The sequence below is a fragment of the Microcaecilia unicolor genome, chromosome 11 (assembly GCF_901765095.1).
Source record: "Microcaecilia unicolor chromosome 11, aMicUni1.1, whole genome shotgun sequence".
In the NCBI taxonomy this organism is placed as follows: domain Eukaryota; kingdom Metazoa; phylum Chordata; class Amphibia; order Gymnophiona; family Siphonopidae; genus Microcaecilia; species Microcaecilia unicolor.
In genome coordinates, this window is record NC_044041.1 from 206,878,066 (window position 1) to 206,905,849 (window position 27,784).

The 27,784-nt window shown below is 43.9% G+C and overlaps 1 protein-coding gene across 1 annotated transcript in view; it reads left to right on the forward strand.

Moving 5' to 3' along the window:
- Positions 1-27,280, forward strand: part of LCK (LCK proto-oncogene, Src family tyrosine kinase) — a 44,793-nt gene extending 17,513 nt beyond the window's left edge. Inside the window, exons 9-13 of the mRNA XM_030219633.1 lie at positions 7,889-8,068; positions 14,758-14,834; positions 17,126-17,279; positions 19,913-20,044; positions 25,409-27,280. Of these exons, the coding sequence (XP_030075493.1) occupies positions 7,889-8,068; positions 14,758-14,834; positions 17,126-17,279; positions 19,913-20,044; positions 25,409-25,611 (746 nt within the window). The 3' untranslated portion in view covers positions 25,612-27,280. The remainder of the gene's footprint in view (positions 1-7,888; positions 8,069-14,757; positions 14,835-17,125; positions 17,280-19,912; positions 20,045-25,408) is intronic.
- The last annotated feature ends 504 nt before the right edge of the window (positions 27,281-27,784 follow it).

Sequence of the window (27,784 nt, forward strand, 5' to 3'; positions counted from 1 at the left end):
CCCCTGCTTCTGACAGAGGCTAATGGAGTTTACTGAGAAATCTCTCAAACAGAAAAGCCCATTTCATGCTGCTCGCTCCCAGATACCTAAGGCTGTCTGGTTAGGTAATGCTTAGTGGAGTTGCTCTCTGGACACACAGCTAAATTACTAGCCCTGACATCACCCCCATGTTTTAACAGTGGATTAACTACAATGTGCTTTAAATCTACTGCTAGTTATCTTCAGGTATTGTTGGAAAGAGTGAACAATCATTCCCTATCCACTTGTTGCACTCGTAATTTCAGGTCTCCTGTCTCTTCTCTATTGGGTAAGGTGTAAGCGCAGGATGGAAAGGCTCTGCAGAGAGGGCTGCTGCTCAGGGCCTGGCAGGGGAGGGGACTGGCGCCATTCAGGAAATGCCAATGTATTTGTGTCCCTGCCTCAGTGTGCTGCCAAGATGTGAGGAAAAGAACACTGTACATTGGTCCCAGGACAGCACTTTGGACAGGGCTTGGCAGGAAACGACCTGTGACCTTACATCTGAGAGAGTGCAGAGGAAATGTGAGCGAAGGGCAGAGCCAGATGGATCCCAAGTACTTATGAAAAGCAACAAAATATCTTTGGGGAGTTAAATTCTTCTTTTCACCTGTGTTCATGGCTGATGCAAAGGTATTAGATGCCCTGGGCAAACCTTCAGCCTTGCACCTCCTCCCCCCCCCCCCCCCCCCCCCCCATTAACTTTTATGCCTTTTGGCTCCTCCAAGGTTACCCCCCCCCCTCAGAATAATGTGGTAAATGGGCTGATCTAAAGCTCTGCTGATAAAATCCTCCTGACTCTTTGAGCTTGTTAGAACCTTCCCAGAAGTTAGATAATTATCTTTATCAGGTTCTTGATTTTATATTTATTATTATTTATTAGGATTTATTTACCGCCTTTTTGAAGGAATTCATTCAAGGCAGTTTAAAGTAAGAATAGATCAAACATGAGCAAGAGGCAATTACAGCAGTAAAAATATTAAAAAACAATACAAAGTACGACTTACAATGTCAACACAATACGTAATAGAACATTGTAATTAGTGAAGATGTAACATATAAGCAGGTAAGACAATAAAAAGGGTTAGAAAGTAAGGTGATTCATTCAAAGAAAGTTGCACATGAGGTCAGCGATGGTTTAATATTATCTCAGCTAGGGTAGGAGTGGATAAACTCACCAAATCCCAAACGGCATCATTTATTTTATTTCTGCACTTGTACCCCACATTTTCCCACCTGTTGGTATGTTCAATGTGGCTTACAGGAGTCCAGAGTAAATTGTTTACACTTTATATAGAAGAATGTTATCATTTGTATGAGGTTTATAGTTCTCTTGTTTTTGACAGGTTGTAAATGTTTTATATTTGCCACAGGTCAAACATGTTGAGTGTTTGGAGTGTTGGAAGCTTAGGTCACTTCCGTCCATTGTCATATTCATGTAGTTTTTCAGGAGACCTGCGTAACTAGGTTGGTTTAGCAGGAGGAAATTTTCTGAATAAATGGGTTTTCAGATGTTTTCGAAAGATTAGGTAGTTGTCCACGAATCTTAGGTCTTTCGGTAGTGTATTCCAGGTCACGGCGGTTTACAATCAATAAAATTAAGAGAAAATAGAAAGGAACACCATTTGAAGATAGGACAGACCACCTTAATTTCCGGAAAGCACTAGAAACAGACCTGTTCAAATGAGCATACCCCACCGACCCAACATAAAAATACATGGGCACCTGCGACACAATGTAACCAAAGAACGTAATGGACATTACCTGACTCCTCCTCCCTCCCTCCCTCCCTCCCTCCCTAAGTTCCCCCCAATTGTACCTACCATACATGTACCTTATCTACCACAATATCACTTTGTATTCATTCATACCATGTATCTGTTCAGACCGGAATCGGCTAACGCCGGTAACAGTAATATGTAAGCCACATTGAGCCTGCAAAAAGGTGGGAAAATGTGGGATACAAATGCAACAAATAATAATAATAACACAGACATACCCAAATTTAATTTAAAAAAAAAGGATAAAAACAATAAGTACAAATTCTTAACCCTACACGCTAGGTGGAATGCAGGTCAGCTAGGCTCCGATATGGGTAATTTTGTTCCAAATGCCAATTCAAAAAAATATGCTTTGAGAAGGGATTTAACTCTAACAAAGGAAAGTTCAGAGTGTAAATGAAGAGTCAAACCATTCCAGAGAGAAGGTGCCAAGGGAAAAACAAGTGGAGTGCTGGGTAGACTCATAGTGAGCTTTCTTAGGAGATGGAAGGACCAACCTGTGGGAATCTAAGCAACGAAGTGATCGGGAAGGAGACTGTGGACAGCTACAACGGATAACCCTGGTGAAGTGCTCTAAGAATCAAACAAAGAACTTTATTGTTTATCATTTATTTCACTTGATATACCGTTTTTCCTGTAGTCAAACCAAAAACGATTTACAAAATTACCAATAAACAAACAATACATAAAACCTATAAACATAGGAAATCCATAATTAATCAGAAAGTTCATGCACTTTAAATGGAGATCTATACTGAACTGGGAGCCAATGCAATTGAATGAAAAAAGGGTGAATGATTGTAACGGCACAGAGGGGTGACATGATCGAAACAGCACAGAAAGCGAACGGCAGAATTTTGCACATGTCGGAGAAGAAAAGCAGGGATACCACACAAAATAGTATTACAGTAATCAATGTGTGTAATAACAAAGACATAAATTAAGGTATCCAGTGATGAAAAATCCATAAATCGACTAATAAAACAGATACGATGGAGCCAAAAGAAGCCTTTTTTAACAACTAAAGAAACATGATTTTGAAATGATAGTTTAGAATCAAACAGAACTCCATGATAACAAAAGAGTTTACCGGAGTAACCAAAGAGTTGAACAAATTAAGCGGGATAGAAGGAGTTGGAAGCGAGGCAGTGATCCAGCAGGTTATTGTCTTTGGCTTTCGTCTGGTCCTGGGTTCCTTTCTTTGGTCCCAGGTCCACTTCTCAGGGGCAGTGGGATTTATAGCACAATAATACAACACACAGATGTGGCTTGGAAAAAGGTATTTGACATAGAAATAGAAAGATATCACAGAGCTGCTTCTGTGTGTCTGTACCTGTCTGTCCTTCTGTCAGGGCTGAGGAGGGTTGTGTGTGTAGAATGGCTATCTGAGAAAGAAGGTCTGAAGGTATGATGGGGTGGGGTGGGGTGGGGGTGTCCTGTGTCTGAATGAGGGGATATCTGAAGGTGTGGGGTGTGTCTGAGGGTATGTGTGTGGAGTTTGCTCTGACTGCTGTGTTCTTTGGCGCTCCCCCCACCCACCCAGAAGCTACTGCCCTAGGCAACTATTAGGCAGGACCAAGCAGTTGCCTAGGGCAGTAGCCAGCCCAGCCTATCTTGTGTAATATTAGGCAGAATCCAACACACAGACATAGTAACACTTTACACCCTAAAAGCTAACGCAGCATAAGAGCCATACAATAAATAAACACAAATCTCAAGAAAAGGCCAACCGTTTTCAGCTTCTTTCTGAAAATAAAGTACCTCCAGCTCCAGGTGAACTGAGGGAAGCAAAGTATTCCAGCTCATCAGTCAACTTGAGACACAACAGATGAAAAGACATATCCTTGACCTATAAGCCAAGATCTCTTTTAAAACAGCAGTGATCCTATCTTACTGGATAAATATGAAGTGTTCGTTATGCATACCAGGGGGGCACGAAAGTTTATTAGGAAAGCTAGTATCGTGGGGAAAAAGCTTATTATGAATGCGTGGGTATCCCAAGATCCTCCTGAATATTGGCCCTGGAGGAACAAGCTGCATGACCTGTTACTATTAGAGCGGAGGGCGGTGGGATCCTCCCCAAAAAGGAGGAAAGCTTTTCTGGATGTATGGGAACCATATATCCAGGTACTAACACCCAGGGCACGTAGTTTTATCTTAAATCGTCTTTGAAGCATGGAGAGATTTTTTTTTACGCTTTTGCATAGTCAGGAAGAATGTGGCATTTTTTAACTGTGTTCCATAAAACGGGGAAAGGCAGAGAAAAGAATGTAGAAACACACAGCGTGGTGGAGCATTGGGGTTAATTGGGGAGGGAGCTATCAGAGTACAGGTCTTCCTTTTCTCTCTAGTGTATCTGCTATGTTGAGATTCTAATGGTTAATCCTTCATGTTCTCCTTGGGAGCAAGCTTGCCACTATTCATGGGGGGTAAGAGGGAGGGGGGGTCTGTATTAGGGTGGGGGGGGGGAAGTTGCATTTGGATTGTTCTTTTACTGGTGTTCAATTGAAACACACTACACAATGGCCATTGAAAACTGGATGACAATGTTGATAGAAGAATGTATACAACAATCAAACCTTTGGTTTATCTTTAATAAAAATGATTTAAACATAAAACAGCAGTGATCCGGAGGGGGGGGGGGGGGTCAAAACGCTGGTCGCATACTTAGTTTACTCTAAACTGGAGGAGAATTATTACTGAAGTTGTTGTATTCTCTTCTCTGCTGGCCAATAAACATATTTAAAAACATAAAACAGCTGTGAGCAGAGGAGACTAATCACCTGTCATGGTGGGGGGGGGGGGGGGAGAAGCCCCTGTGTGGGGAGGGGATGTCTCATGACCTCTGGTAGTTGGGGAGATATCACTGCAGTGGGGAGAGTCTGTGCATCTGTGGTGGTGGTGGTGGGTCTGTTTATCTCTACTTTAATTATGTCTGGCAGAGCAGATCTGGTTACTGCATCGAGTATTCTAACAATATGCAGCAGAACAAACATCTGACATGAGATTTGTATCAAAACTTTCTGCTTTATGATTCACTCGCCACAAATTCCTCTCCTCCCTGAACAATTTCTAAGCCTCCCTTCACCCCCTACATCTCCTGTGCTCCACCCCACCCCCCATCACTTCCTGGCCTCAGCCCCCCCCCCCCCCCGCCACCCACACATACCACTTCCTGTTCCTGCCTTCACCATCAGCTTCTCTTCCAGCTAGGAGTACGACCTGCAACTGTTTTGTACAGATGCCCCACACAATCTTTGAGACCTGGCCTCACCCTTCCTTAAAACTCTGCCCAGGGATCACTGTTGCCTCTCTTCCTGTTCACTAGGAGCTCACATAAGAGTGCAGTACATTCGGAAATGTTCTGGAACTTATTTGTTACTTCTGCTACTTATGAGAATGAGGACTGTGCTATAGAGAGTGAGTGAGCGTCCCTCAGCCCTGCCGAGGGCCCTGGGGATGCACCATGTAAAGCTTGTGTGTGTCCTGAGTCACACAGGACTCTCTGCAAGGTTTATCCTCAGCTGATGCTAAGTCTCCCCCTCCCAATCCTGCTGCTCCTTTATTGCCAGTATTTCTATTTATTAACTTTAAAAGTGGACTAACATTTTACTTACTTATTTTCTGCATTTGTAACGCACATTTTCCAACCTAATGGCTATCCCACCACTTCCCATTCTTAAGAAATCCCATCTTTGATCCTTCCTATCCCAACGATTTCAGGCCTATCTCCAGCCTGCCACTTATGTATTCTAGACATTTACATGCATAAATGCGGATACTTAGTTTATAGACCAACCCTTCACGTAAAACATCTTCAGGTTACAGACAATATATCTCTGAAGACATTTCTCTTCAACAAGGCCTACAATGAGAACCTTTAGCCAACGCTAATCCACCTCACCAACACAATCAGATAAGAAAGCCCACTTCGATAATCACCCTAATTCCTCCCTCGCTTCTTCTTTCTTCCCTTACTTAATCTCTGCACAAAACTAAATGTATCTGATATCCTGATATGACAATGTCAACAAATCTATATAAGCCACATTGAGCCTGCAAATAGGTGGGGGAATGTGGGATACAAATGCAATAAATAATAATAAATATCATAATAGGCAGCATGAAAGAATTTTCATATAAGACAGATACGATACATACAATTTATTGATTTTTTACATTTGTACCCCATCTAAACATCTAAGTAGCTTTACAAATTAAAAACATACATAAACACCATTCAGCAGAAATAAAACATCTCCAATAGGGAAAGGGAAATGGGACTTGATATACCGCCTTTCTGTGGTTTTTGCAACTCCAAAGCGGTTTACATAGTTTATATAGGTACTTATTTGTCCCTGGGGCAATGGAGAGTTAAGTGACTTGCGCAGAGTCAAAGGAGCTGCAGTGGGAATTGAACCCAGTTCACCAGGATCGAAGTCCACTGCACTAACCACTAGGCTACTCCTCCACTCATTCCACCAATAAGAGCCAACCTCATCAGTGATGTCACAATGGCTTGATTGCCCAATACTTGGCTCACTTCTGATATTGTGATGTCATAAGGGAAATGGGACTTGATATACCGCCTTTCTGAGGTTTTTGCAACTACATTCAAAGCGGTTTACATATATTCAGGTACTTCTTTTGTACCAGGGGCAATGGAGGGTTAAGTGACTTGCCCAGAGTCACAAGGAGCTGCAGTGGGAATCAAACTCAGTTCCCCAGGATCAAAGTCCACTGCACTAACCACTAGGCTACTCCTCCACTCATTCCACCAATAAGAGCCAACCTCATCAGTGATGTCACAATGGCTTGATTGCCCGATAGCTCACTTCTGATATTGTGATGTCATAAGGGAAAGGGAAATGGGACTTGATATACCGCCTTTCTGAGGTTTTTGCAACTACATTCAAAGCGGTTTACATATATTCAGGTACTTCTTTTGTACCAGGGGCAATGGAGGGTTAAGTGACTTGCCCAGAGTCACAAGGAGCTGCAGTGGGAATTGAACCCAGTTCACCAGGATCGAAGTCCACTGCACTAACCACTAGGCTACTCCTCCACTCATTCCACCAATAAGAGCCAACCTCATCAGTGATGTCACAATGGCTTGATTGCCCGATAGCTCACTTCTGATATTGTGATGTCATAAGGGAAAGGGAAATGGGACTTGATATACCGCCTTTCTGAGGTTTTTGCAACTCCAAAGCGGTTTACATAGTTTATATAGGTACTTATTTGTCCCTGGGGCAATGGAGAGTTAAGTGACTTGCAAAGAGTCAAAGGAGCTGCAGTGGGAATTGAACCCAGTTCACCAGGATCGAAGTCCACTGCACTAACCACTAGGCTACTCCTCCAGTCTATCTTAACAATCAACACATATGATGCTCCTAAAATCAGAGCAATACAATAAAACATTTAATAGGCAGCCAAGGGTGCAAGTGCAGTTGACAGAGACACATAGATGAGTAGAACAGAGTTGTTGTGATAAATAGATGGAGCCTAAACTGAAGAGAAATTCCGTGTGAAGTTGAAACAGATATGAGGAGCTGGTCTTAGTTACAGGGTGTGCAGCAAGCTTAGCCCAGATGCAGAGTGAATGGATCGCCAGTGGCCACGTGAGAAAAGAGCCAGGCTTTCACCTGCTTCCTTGAATTTGGTGTGGCCCCTCTGGCAGCCAGTTGCAGATTGTGGGGGCTACTCCCGAGAGAGCTCCAGAGCAGGTAGGGCAGACTGGAAAGGAAGTGGGTGGGGTCCTGAATGTACTCAGAAAGGCCTTTTCCAGGCTTTTAAAGAACCAAAACGTTGGGGTGAAGATGCACAGTCTACACACTACCCCTATCTCTTCCCATAGCTATAGAATTACATTAAATAAATCTAAACAAACTTAAATATACTTCATTCTTAAAACAGAAGAAATAAAGGCCCCGTCCTTTGCTCCAGACAGCATTAAGCCTGTGCAGTATGGCTCTTTGTGCACATTGTCAGCATATATCTGAAGGCCAAGCCCCTGCTTTTGCACCGTACGGTACCTGACAAGTGTTAACGTTTCCTCATCTCTCATCCTAACTCTCTTTGTATCTCTGTAGGTTTCTATAACGGTCACACAAAGGTTGCCATTAAAAGTCTGAAACAGGGCAGCATGTCTCCGCATGCTTTTCTGGCTGAAGCAAACCTGATGAAAAATCTCCAGCATCCAAAACTTGTCCGTCTGCATGCTGTGGTGACCCAAGAACCCATTTACATCATCACGGAGTTCATGGAGAACGGTGAGTGCAAAGCAAGTCTATACCAATGACTGAATGGACATGATGGAGGAAGGGGAGGAGAAAGATTCTGGGGATGACCCTGTGCTAAAGCAAAGGGATGCCAGTGTACATTCAGACAGACATAGCCAGTGGAAGTGTGATGAAATTTGGCTCTGTGCAGGTTCTTGATTGCAACTCATCCAAAACACTGGGTTTACTTCTGGAGGCTGTATCTCCCAAAGGATATAGACAGAGTGGAAGCACTCCAGAGAAAGGCTACCACACTGGTAAACAGTCCATGATTTATACCAAACTAGCTGTCCACACTGGCGTTGCTCAGCAATAGGTTAGTACTTTGTAATTGAGAAAAGCAAGGTTTATTTGTGTGTAATAACACTGTATAAGTATGCTGAGGGGTGAGTGTGCGTGGAGGTGTGTTACTCTGGGGTGTGTGAGAACGGGTGAGTGTCAGTGAGGGTGAGATATTGGGGGGTGAGTGTGAGTGAGGGTGTGCTATTCTGGGTTGTGTGATTAGAGTTGTTTTGCTGAGGGGTGTGTGAGAACGGATGAATGTGAGTGGGGGGTGTGGTACTGAGGGGTGTGACTGGGGTGTGTGAGAAAGGTTGACACGAGTTTAATATTCCCTTAACTCAGAAAATGTGGAGACTGGATCCCTACCTAGCACTAAGTTTTCTTTTCTGATCAATTTGTTTAGGTTGATTTTCTTGATTAGTTGTTTCTTTCAATCTAGCAAGTGTCTGCCATTTGGCTTTCACCGTTTTCATGTCAAAACACAGCCTTCTTTTCAAGGGCATATTGAAATTCCGTTTCCTGCCCTTTTTGAGGAGCATTCCCCTGACGGGGTAGTGAATTCATGCACACACTTCCCAGCCTGACCCCAATCCTTTCTCCCTACCCCGTTCCCAGCAGTCTCTGAACATCCCATAGGGAAGAGGATACTAGAGAATGAGAGACAATTGCACAGCTGCTGTCCGTGTTTCTCCCCACCAGTCTCTGACCCTCACCTTGTCCTAAGCAGTCTGTCGCTTAGGAACAGCAAGAAAGAACTTTCCGACCTGCAGCCTATTCATTTAATAGATGGAGGTATTGCTCCCTTCCCCTGACTGCCCTCGTGAACCGAATCGCTTCAAACTACACAATAACCTGGGCTATGGCGGGTAGAGCCTGTCTGCTGGGTTTGGTGGCCGTAGCTCTTCGGGGGCCAGAGGAGTTCAGACACGGACAAACAAACACACACACACACACATGTCTGCTTTATATAGATAGATATAGATTGATGAAAGTTGTTAGATCACAAGTGACCTGGAGAGAATGGGGCACTGAACGTCCAAATGGCAAATGAAATTGAATGTAAACAAGTGCAAAGTGGTGCAATAGGGAAAAAATAACCCTAATTATAGGTAAGTGATGCTGGGTTCCGTATTTAGAGCCACCACCCAGGAAAATGATCTTACAGTCATTGCAGACGGTACTTGAACATCTTCAGCTCCGAGTGAGACAGCCATAGGTGCCAGCTCTGGGGGTGCTTGGGCTCCCCTAATATTGAGCAAACTACTTTACAGTGTCCAATGAGGGGAAATTTGTTTTCAGTTTAGTACCCCCAATCATTTTGAAAAGTTGTCTCCTATGGTGATGACACTGAACAAAGCAAATAGAATGCTTGGAATTATTAGGATAATAATAGAGCGTAGAAAGGAGGGTATCAATAAGAATTATTAGGAGAGTAATGGAGAAGAGAATGCAGGATAATGATAGGAGTTATTAGGTGAGTAATGGACACTAGAATGAAGAATACTGATAGGAATTATTAGGTGAGTAATGGAGATTAAAATGGAGTATATCTATGGGAATTATTAGGAAAGCAGTGGAGAACAGAATGAAGGTTATTAATAGGAATTATTAGGAGAGTAATGGAGATAGAATGGAGGATACTAAAGGAGAACAGAATGAGGATATCAATCTGCCTCTGAATAGATCCATGATCTAACAACATTAAAGAGTGCAGTTTTATTCCAGACCTGGAATTCTGAAAACCTTATCCTCCACTTTCAGGCTGCTTCATTTGGGAAAAACAACTCTCTGATGTAATCAGAGCTGAGAAAAAGGTCAGCAACTATTTGCTAAGTGTTTTAGGTTGATTTTGGAGTTTTGCCCAGTTATGTTTACTTAGACCAAAATAGGTTGTCTTCTGCTGTATTTTTACCCTTCTGTTGTTTGTTATTGTTGTTATTATTTTTAATGTGCAATTTGTTTAGCTTTTCGTTTCCCATGTTACTAATTGGTAAGGGGAATTAGCCAGAAGAGTGATAACTAAAATATACAGTTTAAGTTGAATTGATTAATTTTTGTGTCTAAATGTTTCCTTTATAGTGTGCTATAAATCTTTGATCACTGTAGGCTTTCTGTGTTTATAAATACCTTTTAACATTGTGAAACTATTATTTATTGGACATAACGAAAAGTTACAAAAATGGTATGGGATTTGCATTGCAAACCGTACAAGGAGAGACTTGCTGACCTGAACATGTATCCCTTGGAGGAAAGGAGAAACGAGTGACGTGATACAGACATTCAAATATTTGAAAGGTATTAATCTGCAAATGAACCTTTTCTGGAGACGGGAAGGCGGTAGAACTAGAGGACATGAATTGAGGTTGAAGGGGGGCAGACTCGGGACTAATGTCAGGAAGTATTTTTTCACGGAGAGGGTGGTGGATATGTGGAATGCCCTCCCGCGGGAGGTGGTGGAGATGAAAACGGTAAAGGAATTCAAACATGCATGGGATATACACAAAGGAATCCTGTTTAGAAGGAATGGTTCCGCGGAATATTAGCGGAGATTGGGTGGCGACACCGGTAATTGGGAAACGAAACGGGAGCTGGGCAGACTTCTACGGTCTGTGTCCTGAGAAAGGCAAGGACAAATCAAACTCGGGTATACATATAAAGTATTGCATACCATGTAAAATGAGTTTATCTTGTTGGGCAGACTGGATGGACCGTACAGGTCTTTATCTGCCGTCATTTACTTTGTTACTATAACAAATAGGTGTATCAGAATCTCCGGCATATAAGGTGAATAAGGATTATTGACTGTCTTGTAGAGAAATGATTGAAAAAGTGATGACTGGAATGATAAATTGAGCAGACAACAAAAGATGTGATGATCTGCAAACCGATATAGCAGCAAACAGAGAGACAGACCAGAAATAACGAAGTGCTGAGTAATTTTATTTAGTCACCTGATGTGGCCACATTTCACCCTACAGCTGCGTCAGGGGTTAGAGAAACTAATAAATAAACGAATAAAAGAACAATAACAATTGAATAAAATAAATAAAAGAACAAACAATAAAATATAGCATACTTAAAACAAAAACATAATCCTGCAAACAACATATGTATTCTAAAAACAATAAACAGAGTTAAACTAGCAATCTGTGTTCATTAAAAGCCACATCCCAATTAAACACACAAATACATGCATTAAGGATAAAAGACCAACCAATCAGAATAATCATCCATGAATAGACTATATACTTGTGTATAAACAGTAAATTATGCTAAGAGAAGAGCACCCAAAGGCATTTTCAATTCTGTTTTTATCGTTGCTTAAAAGTTGTTCGTTCATGAGACCTTTGACCCTTCACTGCATATAAATAGTGCCGAGTAGTGCACAACAAGGTGGTGAATCTGCTCTCCTAGAGAGGAACTGCTGTGGCTTCATTTTGATCAGAGATTTATTGTTTGACTGCTGATTGAGGATTTTCAATAGTTCCACTTTGTTTTTATTCACCTTTTTAGGTGTTTGGATACATTTTAACTATTAGGCTGAGTTTTTTCCCTTTGGGTGCTCTTCTTTTATCCTTAATGCATGTATTTGCGTGTTTAATTGGGATGTGGTTTTTAATGAACACAGATTGCTAGTTTAACTCTGTTTATTGTTTTTAGAATACTTATGTTATGTTGTTTGCATGATTATGTTTTTGTAAGAATATTTGGTTGTTTTTAAGTATGCTATATTTTCATTTATTATATTCATTTGTAATTGTTCTTTTATTTATTATTAGTTTCTAACCCCTGACGCAGCCGTAGGGTGAAACGTGGCCATGTCGGCTGACTGGTTTAATAAAATTGCTCAGCACTTCATTATTTCTAATTGACTGTATTTACATAACCAGGTCTGAAATTCCCTTTATCTACTCTTTTGCAGCCTGATCTCATCCTACTGGTCTCTACCTTCCCAGCACTCTCTCTCTCTCCTCCTCAGCCTGAACCCAGCACTCTCTTATCCCCTCATTTCTAGCCTGATCTAAGCAGACTCTCTCCCTGTTCTTCAGCCTGAACACAGCACTTTCCTATCCCCTATAGGATACATCGGTATGTATATATGTATGTTTCTCTCTCTATTTCTCTCTCTATATCTATATATATGTTTCAATAAGATTGGCAAGTATGGTCAGGTTAGATTGTAAGCTCCTTTGAGCAGGGACTGTCCTTCTTTGTTAAGCTGTACAGCGCTGCGTAACCCTAGTAGCGCTCTAGAAATGTTAAGTAGTAGTAGTAGTCAGAGCTTGCGGGGACAGGAAAGGGACTAGGTCAAAGCTTGCAGGAACGGGGACAAACTTTGTAACTTTGTCCCTGCATCACTCTCTACTTTACACTTACAGACTGACCCAGAAGCATATTGTGCCCCCTTCCCCAGGCTTGGAGCCCAGGGTGGTTACCCTTATTGCTCAGCCTTTGAGATGACCCTGGGAAGGGGGATCCTTTACAAGGCAGGAACTGTGAACTTAGTTTAGCACTGAAAGACCAGAGCAGAATTTGGCAATTTTTCAGTAGATGTGGCATGTTACAGGTTTGGTTAAGCCACAGGCCAGGAAAATGTGTTCTTCCCCTCCAGCTGCAAAATCAGGGTTGGACACATATTGTATTCTCCAAGGAATGCTAGAGGAAGCTCTCCAAAAATAGCGCCTTTGAGAAAAGGAAACTAAAACCGTGCTACAGTGGAAATGGAACATGTTCTGGCCTAACTAAGGTTCTCCCCCTTTCCAGATTCTTTCCTTTTTCTGCTCTTTCAAGTCTTGTGTTTTGTCTCACTTCTTCCCTGTCTCCCCACTGTGCCTGAGCATAGATAGTCCTTTAAAGTCATTTTCCTGATAGCCTCATTTTTGCAGAGAGTGAATTCATGTGCATTAATTACTGGGACATCTTGTAACAGGGAAGACGAATAAACCATTGTTGCAGAGGAACACTTGGTTATTAATACATTTCTTTTATCTCAGATGGAGTTGGCGGGAGAGAAGGGCTCAGACAGGAAGGGCTGCAAAGCAGCTACAGACTATAATAGGAAACTCAGCAGCAGGAGTGTCAAAGTACTTGATGTCCTTGAGGAGAGCAGCCAGGAAGATGAGATGGAGGAAAAATTACCCCAGGGCTGGAGAGGGGCACTGAGAGGGTGGGATGAAGTGATGACCTAAGTGGTGGAGGGAAACAGTAAGAAAAGGAGAACAGCTGGCAAAGAATCATGTGGACCTGAGTTGAAGAGACTGATGCCCCAAAGACAAAGAACAGTGACAGAGTGTATGAGGAGGAATGATGACCCCAGGGATGCAGAAGGGACACCGAAGGGGTGGGAAGCAGGAGCTGGAAGACAGCAATATGGAGATAAGACAAACTAGAACAGGCAAGAAGACAGAGAGGAAGAGCAATGGCCACAGAAATGCAAGATGGGAGTGTGAAAATGATAACCTTCCCCCGCTCCCCCTCCAGAAATGGAGGAGGGTAGTGACTAGTGAAAGTGATGAAATGGAGATTGATAGTGAAAGTTCTTTATGTAACCAATTGTTTATCTACTTTTGATTGACGCTTGCTATGATGTATTATTGTAAGCCACATTGAGTCTGCAAATAGGTGGGGAAATGTGGGATACAAATGCAACAAATAAAGTGATTAAATGGAGGAGGGTAGTGAATGTGATGGAATAGAGAAAGGTAGTGAAAGTGATGGAATGGTGATGGATGGTGACAGTGATAGTGATAGAATGGAGGAGGGTAGTGAAAGTGGTGGAATGGACGAAGGTAGTGAAAGTGATGGAATGGAGGAAGGATAGTGAAAGTGATGGAATGGAGGAGGGTTGTGAAAGTGATGTAATGGAGGAGGTTAGTGAAAGTGAAAGTGACAGAATGGAGGAGGGTAGTGAAAGTGGTGGAATGGACGAAGGTAGTGAAAGTGATGGAATAGAGAAAGGTAGTGAAAGTGATGGAATGGTGATGGATGGTGACAGTGATAGTGATAGAATGGAGGAGGGTAGTGAAAGTGGTGGAATGGAGGAGGGTAGAGAAAGTGATAGAAAGGAGGAAGGATAGTGATAGTGAAAGTGATGGAATGGACGAAGGTAGTGAAAGTGATGGAATGGAAGAAGGACAGTGAAAGTGATGTAATGGAGAAGGTTAGTGAAAGTGAAAGTGACAGAATGGAGGAGGGTAGTGAAAGTGGTGGAATGGAGGAGGGTAGAGAAAGTGATAGAAAGGAGGAAGGATAGTGATAGTGAAAGTGATGGAATGGACGAAGGTAGTGAAAGTGATGGAATGGAGGAAGGTAGTGAAAGTGACAGAATGGAGGAGGTTAGTGAAAGCAATGGCCCTAGAGATGGGCAAAGAGCAATCATTGCATTTGTGTTTTTACAGGCAGCCTGGTGGATTTCCTCAAGACTCCTCGGGGACTCAGACTGGGTATTAACATTCTAATCGACTTGGCTGCACAGGTAAAGTCCCTGGAATAACTAATTCTTCCATGTTTCTGAATACTTACCAGTGCTCACAGAATATTAAGCACATATGGGGGGCCAATTCTTTAATGGACACTAAAAATTAGGTACCCAAAATCTGTGCACTAAGATAGTGTTTTATAATGGCATCTGGGCCTCCAGGTTCCATTATAGAGACTAAGTTGGCATTTGGGTACCATGTAAAATGCAACCTAACCACCCTGTCATACTGCATTAAAAACAGTCTGCCTCACTGCAACCTAACCACCCTGTCACATACTACATTAAAACCACTCTGCCTCACTGCAACCTAACCACCCTGTCATACTGCATTAAAAACAGTCTGCCTCACTGCAACCTAACCACCTGTCATACTGCATTAAAAACAGTCTGCCTCACTGCAACCTAACCACCCTGTCATACTGCATTAAAAACAGTCTGCCTCACTGCAACCTAACCACCCTGTCATACTGCATTAAAAACAGTCTGCCTCACTGCAACCTAACCACCTGTCATACTGCATTAAAACCACTCTGCCTCACTGCAACCTAACCACCCTGTCATACTGCATTAAAAACAGTCTGCCTCACTGCAACCTAACCACCCTGTCACATACTGCATTAAAACCACTCTGCCTCACTGCAACCTAACCACCCTGTCACATACTGCATTAAAACCACTCTGCCTCACTGCAACCTAACCACCCTGTCATACTGCATTAAAACCACTCTGCCTCACCACAACTTAACCACCCAGCCATAATGCATTAGAAACACTGTGCAACACTGCAGTGCTTCACCTGTCCTGCCTCTCTGCCTGTTTTGGGCCTGGCGGTCTTTCTCTCTTTATTCTGGCTTCCATGGGCTATACAGCAACGAGCTGTCATTCACAGTCCCCTGTAGTTTACCTGCTACTTGTTACAGTCTTTTGATTGGGGTATGAGTATACGCAGACCGCTGTGTACAACTGGCTACATTTCACTAGCAGGGCAGGAACGCAACCTTTTCCAACAAAATCACCAAGGCCCATATACCAAGCTGTAGGTGTATTTCAGAGACATGTCAGTATTCAAAAATAGCACCTAACAGCACAAATGAAATTGTGCATTATTTGTGTTTTTTATACAAAGTGCAACACAAAGGTATCTGCAAAAATAGGTAATGAAAGATGAAAAAATCATGCAGATCAGCTCAGTGCCTGTGTTCACGTGAGTTACATTTCATGTGGAAACTTATACAAACCAGCAATTTTCCACAAAACGTAAGAACATCTCTGAGGTGTAGTTAATTTATTTTTGAAACAAAATTTGAAATTTATACAAACATTGGGGCCCTTTCACAAAGCGGCCTGCGCTTTTTTTAGTGCGTGGGTTTCCACACACTGAGGCGACTTTTAGCACAGCTTTAAAATTGCGCATTTTCCATTTGTTCAATTAATGGCCACACGCTAATTTTCCAATTAGCACATGGCCATTAGCACAGGAGTCCTTACTGACACCTATTTACTAGGCGGTAAGGGGTTTTGCGCTAATTAGCACGCGGCGATGCCACTGCGCTAGCCGACTAGCACTGGGTACACCTACTCTCCGCCCCAAACACACCCCAGTGCCGAAAGATATTTTCAATATTTTAGCACGTGACACGCACCAATCCGCAAACTGCCACAGGAGCCTCAGCATCGTTTTTAACCTGCGGTAAGCACGCATTAATACGTACCACAGCTTAGTAAAAGGACCCTTTTATCACCAGCTTTTCCCTGTGAACTTATTATTCAATGCATGAAAATAATGTGTATTACTGGCCTCTAAGTTTGCAAGAAACCTAAGACGGGAGAATGGATATTTGCACCAGACTTCAGGACAACTCGTTGAAGGAAACCCCAGTGTTAGGTAACGATTAACAAAGTTTTTCGTGTACAGCTTTCTATGGTTTATGGTTTAATTTTATTTGATATAAATTCTAATTGTATAGGTACAGCAAAGTACTTTAGATTACTCATAAAATTAACAAAAGTAAATCAAACACCAGAAAAGAACTGCAAATCCGGATAGGAAAGCTGGAATCTCCTTTGGGTTACTCGGAAAAAAGGCATGACTTGTTTCTCTTATGAAAGCATTTTCTCTGTGCAAATACTTGTTTGTTTTTCTTTTAACAAAGTGAACCTTTGGCAGCCTGCCTGACTTGATACCCAGGTGCCATTCTTGAAGCCTGGGCATACATGACTGTCATGACAGAATGGGCAAATATCCTGCTCCTTCCTCTAATGGGGCCTTTCTCTCCCCTCTGAAGGTTGCAGAGGGAATGGCATTTATCGAGCATAAAAATTACATTCACCGGGATCTGCGAGCTGCCAACATCCTGGTGTCTGAGACGCTGAGCTGCAAGATTGCTGACTTCGGCCTGGCACGCCTGATTGAGGATGATGAGTACACGGCCAGAGAGGGTAGGTGTGACAGAGACAGAGAGTGCCAGGAGGTGGCAGAGGGAAAATTATTACTTTTCACAGACCATCATCCAGACCCATTCTTCCCCGGAGACAGTCTCAGAGAGCGCTCCCCTTGGATACCTGGAACCACCTCATACAGAGAAGTACCTTAAGACTATTGGGGCTCATAGTCTCCCCCAGCTGAGTACATGAGTTAGAGATCAGGCTACTGCAGCCCAGGGCTTTTTTTGAGGAGGTACTGAGTACCGGCACCTTTTCCATTGTCTGCTAAAATTGACCCATGGTCCCCAAATTATAATGAAAGACCTCAGGTTCAATACACCAATTCTGCCTTGCCGTAGATTCTGTGACTGGTTGCAGGGGGCCTGGCTATTGTGGGGTGGGTCCAGCGGCGTACCAAGGGTGGGGCGGTGGGGGCGGTCCGCCCCGGGTGCATGCTGCTGGAGGGGTGCAGAGAGCAGCCGCGCACCTGTCGGCTCCGCTGGTTCCCTGCTCCCTCTGCTCCAGAACAGGTTACTTCCTGTTCCGAGGCAGAGGGAGCCAGTGTAGCCGAGAGCTGCACAGCTGCTCCCAGCAGCTAAGAATGCACCCGGGGGGGGGGGGAGTTTGATGCGCTGGGGGTATCATTGCACCAGGGGGGGTGTCGTGCTGCACCCGAGGGGGGGGTGCACATCGGCAATCCACCCTGGGTGGCAGCCGACCTAGGATCCTCACTGGGTGGGTCCCTCAATGATCACCCCACCCCTGAAGGTATATAAAATAATGAGTGGCGTAGAACAGGTGGATGTGAAGCGTCTGTTCACGCTTTCCAAAAATACTAGGACTAGGGGGCATGCGATGAAACTACAGTGTAGTAAATTTAAAACAAATCGGAGAAAATGTTTCTTCACCCAACACATAATTAAACTCTGGAATTCGTTGCCAGAGAACGTGGTGAAGGCGGTTAGCTTGGCAGAGTTTAAAAAGGGGTTAGACGGTTTCCTAAAGGACAAGTCCATAAAACACTACTAAATGGACTTGGGAAAAATCCACAATTCCAGGAATAACATGTATAGAATGTTTGTACGTTTGGGAAGTTCGCCAGGTGCCCTTGGCCTGGATTGGCCGCTGTCGTGGATAGGATGCTGGGCTCGATGGACCCTTGGTCTTTTCCCAGTGTGGCATTACTTATGTACTTATGTGAGGATGGCCTGGCATTTGAGTACCACCAGCATCTTTTTTGCTAGAAAAAACGCACTGCTGCAGCCAAACACTGCTCTCTGAACCATATCCCTGCATGAAAAGGGGACAAATGGGACAGCGACCCTTAGAGCTGATTTACTGAGTCCCATGTCATTTTAGCCCCACCTAGTGCTCACAAAGGAAAACTACTGCTACATAATGGAAAGATGGATGATTTAATAACGTTACGTCTTTCATGGAAGAGGACACTTGGCTGCACATACTGTCTTGCTTAGCACATGGGTCCTAGCTGAGAGCATTTTCATGCACTTTTTCTGACTCCACGTACAATTTGTCTTCATTAATCACTCTTACCATCTCTCTAAACTCCTGTTATTCTGTCTTATCTGTCTGTATGTTCCGCCTCTGCTTGTCCCTTTTGTTATTAAGCTGTTTTAATTTGCATTGTGTTGTGCTATAATGTGTAGTGTTATTTGAACATTTTATGCTATCTGTTGCTTATGTCCCCTGGGTTATACTTCTTATATACCACCTTGGTGCCATTGGATATCTGCTCTCTCTGACACTGTCCAGCCCTGCTGATGATGCTTGGATAACCAGAAATGGTGAGCTGCATAAAAAGGGGCCCTAAGCTGTGTGAGAATTGGTACTGAATATTGGTTGTAAGATAACTTCCAGGCCAGGGCCGCCGAGGGGGGCAGGGGGGGGCAAAATTCCCCAGGCCCGGCCTCCAAGGGGGGGCCTGGCGTCAGGGTTTCTCTCTCTCACTCCTGCTCCTGATGGGCCCTAAGTGATCGCGTCCCGACATGAGTAGAACTCCTGCGCTGGGCCCCCCTCCAGCACTGCTCTTCGCTCGCCTCTACCGCTGTGCCGAGCGGCTGCTTTTCTCCCTCAGGCGCATGCTCGGTTTTGAAAAAAGCAGCCACAGGGGCAGGGTAGGCATGGAGTGGTGAGCAGTGCTGGATTCTTCCGCTGGCGGGGCCTTGGGATCCCTGCCAGCCCCAAGGTATTTCAGTTGCAGTGGCGATCTGGGGGGGCGGCAGTGGCGGCGGCCTTTCCCCGGGCCCGGCTAAGTCTCTCGACGGCCCTGTTCCAGGCACTGCCAAACTGCCGACATTCAGTGCTGCTGTGCAGATAGTGTGCAGCACTGACTATGCAGATCTAATTTAGCCAGCGGCAGGTCAACGTTTAAAGAAACCCTGCGCTCTGCTGGTTGAATATTGGCCCCATTGATTTTATGTATGTTTTATACCTGTATATGATGGACTGTACCTCATCTAGCATGGATAAGATGATGAATTATAAACAAATACATGACATGAACATTAAAACAGGTGGCTTCTGCCTTTCTGCTTTCCTTTCCCTCTCTTTCAGGCCTCAGCCCTCCTTTCAGTTTTCTTTGCGTATGTTAATGTCATTTTTGTTTTCTTCCCGTGTTTTGTTTTCAGGAGCAAAATTCCCCATCAAGTGGACGGCCCCAGAAGCCATAAACTATGGTACATTCACCATTAAATCAGACGTTTGGTCTTTTGGGATTCTGCTGACGGAAATTGTCACCTACGGGCGAATTCCTTACCCAGGTAATGAACCATGGCAGAAAAGCCAAGAGTGACCAGCAATTTCTTCCATAGGAGCTGAAGGAAGACATGTCTATTCCAAGGGGATTTCATCAAGGACATGGTAGCTGGTCATGTGTGGCTGGTGGCAGTTATCCAGGTGCTGGGCCATGTTCAGACTAATATACTCAGATAATGAAGTGGATAAAGTTAGGGCAACTTGCCTGCTGTGTTAACTTCCCCAGTTACTGGACTGAAAATCGCTCTGCCCTGACACCACCGCTGCATTCTCACCTGACATTCAGCATCACTGTCCGTTAAGGACTGGATTCTGGATATTACGCCTAAAAAACTGGCATTGAAATTAAATTCACCTAAGCATATTCTATACCGTACCCCTTAATTTAGGCGTACGTTATAGAATAAGCCTAAATTTCCATGCAATATATAAAATGTGTGGCAGTGCTCTCCCCCCCCCCTTCGCATGGCCACACGGTAAGTACAAGCTTATCGCATGGCCATGTGTTTGGGGGGGGATTTTTACCTGCTGGTGATTGACAAAAATGGTTGCCGCCGTTTCCGCAGGGGCCCTTTTCACTGCAGCTTGGAAAAAGGACCCCAAAGTGTATGTTTGAAAAGTGTTATAAAATCTTAATCCTAATAGGGGATATATATACTGTATAATAGGAGGTACCTAAAACATTAACAACAAACAGTACTCCTATTCTATATAAATTACAAAATCTTTATTAGTGAAAACAAACCAGTGCATTAAAAGAATTACCAAATAGTATCCCTGCAACTCACTCACACTGCCATCCACACCAGACTTATACCCTGATCACATATGCAAATCCCACAAAGAACATTGAACATAAACCCTAAATTGCAGTTTCTTCAGTCTCTGTGAATCAATAATAGGGATAAAAAAAAGACAACAGTCTACAAGATGGCCGACAGGTAGGAGCTCTGTAAATGAGCTCCAGAGCTCCAGAGGTCCAGCGTAACAGACCTACCTGGCTATCCTCGACCGGACCGGAGCTGAGTTAGAATCGACTGGAGATCTGGTGGATCACAGCATTCATCTGGACCGGAACTGAGGAGGAAACGGCGAGATTTCTCTGCCCAACTACTCCATCCTCATCCTCCTCGATCTATCCGCCGCTTTTGACACGGTCAATCATGACTTACTTCTTGCCACACTGTCCTCATTTGGGTTCCAAGGCGCTGTCCTCTCCTGGTTCTCCTCCTATCTCTCCTACCGCACCTTCAGAGTTCACTCTCATGGATCTTCCTCCACCCCCATCCCGCTATCTGTTGGCGTTCCCCAGGGATCTGTCCTTGGACCCCTTCTCTTCTCAATCTACACCTCTTCCCTGGGCTCCCTGATCTCATCTCATGGTTTCCAGTATCATCTCTATGCTGATGACACCCAGCTGTATCTCTCCACACCAGACATCACTGCTGAGACCCAGGCAAAGGTATCAGCCTGCTTATCCGACATTGCTGCCTGGATGTCCAACCGCCACCTGAAACTGAACATGTCCAAGACCGAGCTCATCGTCTTTCCACCAAAACCCACTTCTCCCCTTCCTCCACTTTCTATATCAGTTGATAACACCCTCATCCTCCCCGTCTCATCTGCCCGCAACCTTGGTGTCATCTTTGACTCCTCCCTCTCCTTCTCTGCGCATATCCAGCAGATAGCCAAGACCTGTCGCTTCTTCCTCTTTAACATCAGCAAAATTCGCCCTTTCCTCTCTGAACACACCACCCGAACTCTTGTCCACGCTCTCATTACTTCTCGCCTTGACTACTGCAACTTACTCCTCACCGGCCTCCCACTTAGCCATCTATCCCCCCTTCAATCTGTTCAGAACTCTGCTGCACGTCTTATATTCCGCCAGAACCGATATACTCATATCACCCCTCTCCTCAGGTCACTTCACTGGCTTCCAATCAGATACTGCATACAGTTCAAGCTTCTCCTTCTTACCTACAAATGCACTCAGTCTGCTGCCCCTCACTACCTTTCTACCCTCATCTCCCCTTACATTCCCACCCAAAACCTCCGTTCACAGGACAAATCCCTCCTCTCAGTACCCTTCTCCACCACCGCCAACTCCAGGCTCCGCTCATTCTGCCTCGCCTCACCCCATGCTTGGAACAACCTTCCTGAGCCCTTACGCCAAGCCCCCTCCCTGCCCATCTTCAAGTCTTTGCTTAAAGCCCACCTCTTCAATGCTGCGTTCGCCACCTAACTCTTACCGTTCAGTAATCCAGACTGCCCCTTTCGGACTGACTGTTCACTTGTCTTTTAGATTGTAAGCTCCTTGAGCAGGGACTGTCCCTCTATGTTAATTTGTACAGCGCTGCGTAACCCTAGTAGCGCTTTAGAAATGTTAAGTAGTAGTAGTAGTAATAAAGATCAGAAGGGCACACAAAACCCAGTTCTTAATAATTGTAGCAGATATTGAACATTGCTGATCTTTGTATCCAACAAGTTCTCAAGTGAAGAAAGAAAAAAACTCCACTGCAATATAAAGCCACTGTTCTTATTCCTGTGATTAAAAAAACCACAGAGAAACACTGGGAATTGCAGAGTCACACAAATCTTCTGTGATCCTCCTGCACACAAACCTTTAAATTAAAGGCAGCCAAAGAATGCTTCAGGTAAGTGGGAGGCTTCCAGGGATGGGTAAATTAAACCCACATAGTTGGTATACTCCAAAGTTCCCCAATGCGAGACCGCATTTCGTAGCTCTTCCTCAGGGGGAACCACCCCTTATCACCAACGGGACTAACGTCCAAGCAGGGAATCCCAGCCCCACCTCCAAGCTTCCAGGGTTGTGTGTGCCCTTGTGTTTTGTGTGCCCTTGTGTTTTTTTAGGGCTCACTGACTGATCTTTATTGAGATTGTGCTCTGATGATACACAGAGACTGAAGAAACTGCAATTTAGGGTTTATGTTCAATGTTCTTTTTGGGATTTACATGTGATCAGGGTATACAGTGGGGGAAATAAGTATTTGATCCCTTGCTGATTTTGTAAGTTTGCCCACTGACAAAGACATGAGCAGCCCATAATTGAAGGGTAGGTTATTGGTAACAGTGAGAGATAGCACATCACAAATTAAATCCGGAAAATCACATTGTGGAAAGTATATGAATTTATTTGCATTCTGCAGAGGGAAATAAGTATTTAATCCCTCTGGCAAACAAGACCTAATACTTGGTGGCAAAACCCTTGTTGGCAAGCACAGCGGTCAGACGTCTTCTGTAGTTGATGATGAGGTTTGCACACATGTCAGGAGGAATTTTGGTCCACTCCTCTTTGCAGATCATCTCTAAATCATTAAGAGTTCTGGGCTGTCGCTTGGCAACTCGCAGCTTCAGCTCCCTCCATAAGTTTTCAATGGGATTAAGGTCTGGTGACTGGCTAGGCCACTCCATGACCCTAATGTGCTTCTTCCTGAGCCACTCCTTTGTTGCCTTGGCTGTATGTTTTGGGTCATTGTCGTGCTGGAAGACCCAGCCACGACCCATTTTTAAGGCCCTGGCGGAGGGAAGGAGGTTGTCACTCAGAATTGTACGGTACATGGCCCCATCCATTCTCCCATTGATGCGGTGAAGTAGTCCTGTGCCCTTAGCAGAGAAACACCCCCAAAACATAACATTTCCACCTCCATGCTTGACAGTGGGGACGGTGTTCTTTGGGTCATAGGCAGCATTTCTCTTCCTCCAAACACGGCGAGTTGAGTTCATGCCAAAGAGCTCAATTTTTGTCTCATCTGACCACAGCACCTTCTCCCAATCACTCTCGGCATCATCCAGGTGTTCACTGGCAAACTTCAGACGGGCCGTCACATGTGCCTTCCGGAGCAGGGGGACCTTGCGGGCACTGCAGGATTGCAATCCGTTATGTCGTAATGTGTTACCAATGGTTTTCGTGGTGACAGTGGTCCCAGCTGCCTTGAGATCATTGACAAGTTCCCCCCTTGTAGTTGTAGGCTGATTTCTAACCTTCCTCATGATCAAGGATACCCCACGAGGTGAGATTTTGCTTGGAGCCCCAGATCTTTGTCGATTGACAGTCATTTTGTACTTCTTCCATTTTCTTACTATGGCACCAACAGTTGTCTCCTTCTCGCCCAGCGTCTTACTGATGGTTTTGTAGCCCATTCCAGCCTTGTGCAGGTGTATGATCTTGTCCCTGACATCCTTAGACAGCTCCTTGCTCTTGGCCATTTTGTAGAGGTTAGAGTCTGACTGATTCACTGAGTCTGTGGACAGGTGTCTTTCATACAGGTGACCATTGCCGACAGCTGTCTGTCATGCAGGTAACGAGTTGATTTGGAGCATCTACCTGGTCTGTAGGGGCCAGATCTCTTACTGGTTGGTGGGGGATCAAATACTTATTTCCCTCTGCAGAATGCAAATAAATTCATATACTTTCCACAATGTGATTTTCCGGATTTAATTTGTGATGTGCTATCTCTCACTGTTACCAATAACCTACCCTTCAATTATGGGCTGCTCATGTCTTTGTCAGTGGGCAAACTTACAAAATCAGCAAGGGATCAAATATTTATTTCCCCCACTGTAAGTCTGGTGTGGATGGCAGTGTGAGTGAGTTGCAGGGATACTATTTGGTAATTCTTTTAATGCACTGGTTTGTTTTCACTAATAAAGATTTTGTAATTTATATAGAACAGGAGTACTGTTTGTTGTTAAAAGTATTATAGCCAACACCTACAGAAGGTGATCTCTCCACAGGAGAAGCGAAAGCCAAAACCAACAAACAGTGGATCCAAAAAGGTCCTCTCACAAGTGGTGTTTTCCTAAACAAGGTCTTTATTTCGAATCAATTAAAACAACCCGACACGAATCGTGTTTCGGCCGTAAAGGCCTGCGTCAGGGGTCCATTGATTTCCAAATACAGAAATAATCTTTTAGAACAAATGGCAAACAGTTAACTTCTGCTGAGAAATCGCATACAAAGTGCCACTGCACAGCCTTCTCTGTGGCACTTTGTATGCGATTTCTCAGTTAGCAGAAGTTAACTGTTTGTCATTTGTTCTAAAAGATTATTTCTGTATTTGGAAATCAATAGACCCCTGACGCAGGCCTTTACGGCCGAAACACGATTCGTGTCGGGTTGTTTTAATTGATTCGAAATAAAGAACTTGTTTAGGAAAACACCACTTGTGAGAGGACTTTTTTGGATCCACTGTTTGTTGGTTTTAAAAGTATTATAGTCATGTATGATGATATTTGTATGAATATTCATTGTGGACATCCTGAAAACCCGACTGGCTGGGCCTCCAGGACCAGGTTTGGGAACCACTGGATTAAAACCAGTGTATAACCCTTCGGATGTTTCACTGCAGGCATGACAAATCCAGAAGTGATCCAGAACTTGGAACGAGGTTACCGTATGCCCCAGCCAGACAACTGCTCAGAGGAGCTGTATGACGTGATGATGCGGTGCTGGACGGAGAAGCCCGAGGAGCGGCCCACTTTTGAGTTCCTCAGAGCCCTGCTTGAGGACTTTTTCACTGCCACTGAAGGCCAATACCAAGCTCAGCCATGACAGGATCCCTCCAAAAGCATTGACCTTTGAGAGGAAAATGTTACATCTATACTGTGCCTTGAATCCCTATATAAAGCAAGACTTAAGAAATCACCGGCAGTTGGAAGGTGAAGCTCAAAGACTCTCCTCCCCTGAAAGCTGCAACCTAATGACCATCTGTATAACAGTCACTGATACCACAGTGACCAGGAATTGTTCAAACTCCCTCACACAGCTCTGCCAATGCATCTACCCTGCTGCACGATAATGAGACCACCTCACACACAACTCTGCCAATGCACCTCACTCCTATCCTGTGTCACCCCTGCTAATCCAGGAATGAGATCCTTCAAATGCACAGCTCTGCCAATGCACCTCACTCCTGTCCTCTAGGTACACCAGCTATTCAAGTAATGAGAGCCCTTACACACGCACAACTCTGCTAATGCACCTCACCTCACTCCTGCTCTCCAGCACCACCTGCTGTTCAAATACTGTGCTGTGCCTTCCTCTTTCTATATATTCCAGTACTAGATCACTTAGCAGACTATTCAGTGCCAGGGTTTTTGATTAACTTTTTCAGTCCAATGTATGTATTGTGTGTCCCACTACATAAAATGGGAATTTAACACATAATCTCTATCATTCTATAACTCGGGACCTAAGTTTAAGTGCTGTATATTTCTTATAATATACTACCACTTGCTGGATGTGCATTCCATGCTATGCTATAAATTATGTCCAAGTCAGTGTGTAAATGCAACTTAGAATAGACTGTAAGTTGCATGCCAAAGTGACACACGCTGCAAATGTAAGTGAATAGATCTGACTTACGCTACTTTTCCATAGTGGAATCTTGGAAGCCAGACGCAGTTATAGAATTAACGCTCAGCACTGCATCTTGGCAGCTAATACCTAATTGAAGGCACCCATTGAGTGTCGTAAGCTATGACGTTGTAATAAGCACAGTGAAAAAGTGACCCTTCTCTAACAGAGCAACACAAAGGAAACCCCCGACAGACCTGGATCTTTTAGCATTTCATCACTTTCTACATTTTGAATGTCCACCTGTTGTCTGTTCAACACTTTGTCTCATGTTATATACACTGTCACTCATCTATATTCCCAACTACTGGCTGGACTAAAAGGTGAGGAGGTGGGGATAGGAATACTAAAAACCTGGCTCCCTCCTGTAAAATGTCGGGTGGCATCTGGACCTCTGTCTAGTGTTAGTTTGCAAAATAACACCACTTCCGGGTCATATGAACAGGTGACCCTGTCCTGGCTTTGCATCAAGAAAACCTCCCAGCGGATGAGAAGACTAGTCTTAGGCCAGAAATCACTCAGTCCCTGCAGACCAACACGTGTAATGCTGTTAAGAAAAGCCTCTATCACACGATTAATCACTGCAGCACCTTGCTAGGTACATTTACCACAGGAGAAAAGTCTTTGCAAGATATACATCAGTATTGTGCTATTCTGTGCTCTCTCACATTTCTTGCATGTGAGTTTAAAATGTTCTATAACATCAGGAACTGCCTAACATATAGAAAAACCAGGAAGTGTCCTCCTAAAGTCTGGCTCCACCCTATACAAGCCTACAGAACTGAAAGTAACATAGCATTTTTCTAGTCTTTAAAATCTATTTGTGTTTTGTTATGACTATGAGTAAATAAATGGAGAAAGACTATATTGTCTGCATCTGAGTGATGTGTTTAAGTGTTTATGGATGGGTGTCTACATGCACAGGAAAAGGTAAGGAGATTGTCATACCGTGTGGACAAAGGCAAGGGATTTCGCAGATGCCACTTATATGCATAAATTAAGCCTCATTCTATAATCCTGCGTGCTCAATGTTACGCTTAAAGTGCAAAACTGCACAGATTATAGAATACCTACAGTTATGCATGTAACTTAAGTGACAAATTATCTACTGATTGACACTAACAACCAATTTTTGGCATTAATGTGCAGTTAAATGTGTAACTGCCCTTAGTCTGCATTCTGTAACCTTTAATGCGTGACTAAAAAGGGGATGTGGACTTGGGAGGAGCATGAGAAGGTCTGGGGCCTGCCCATACCAACAATTACAAATGCAACTGTAGCATAAGAATATAAGAGTAGCCATACTGGGTCAGACCAATGGTCCATTTAGCCCAGTCTCCTATTTCCAGCAGTGACCAATGTAGGTCAC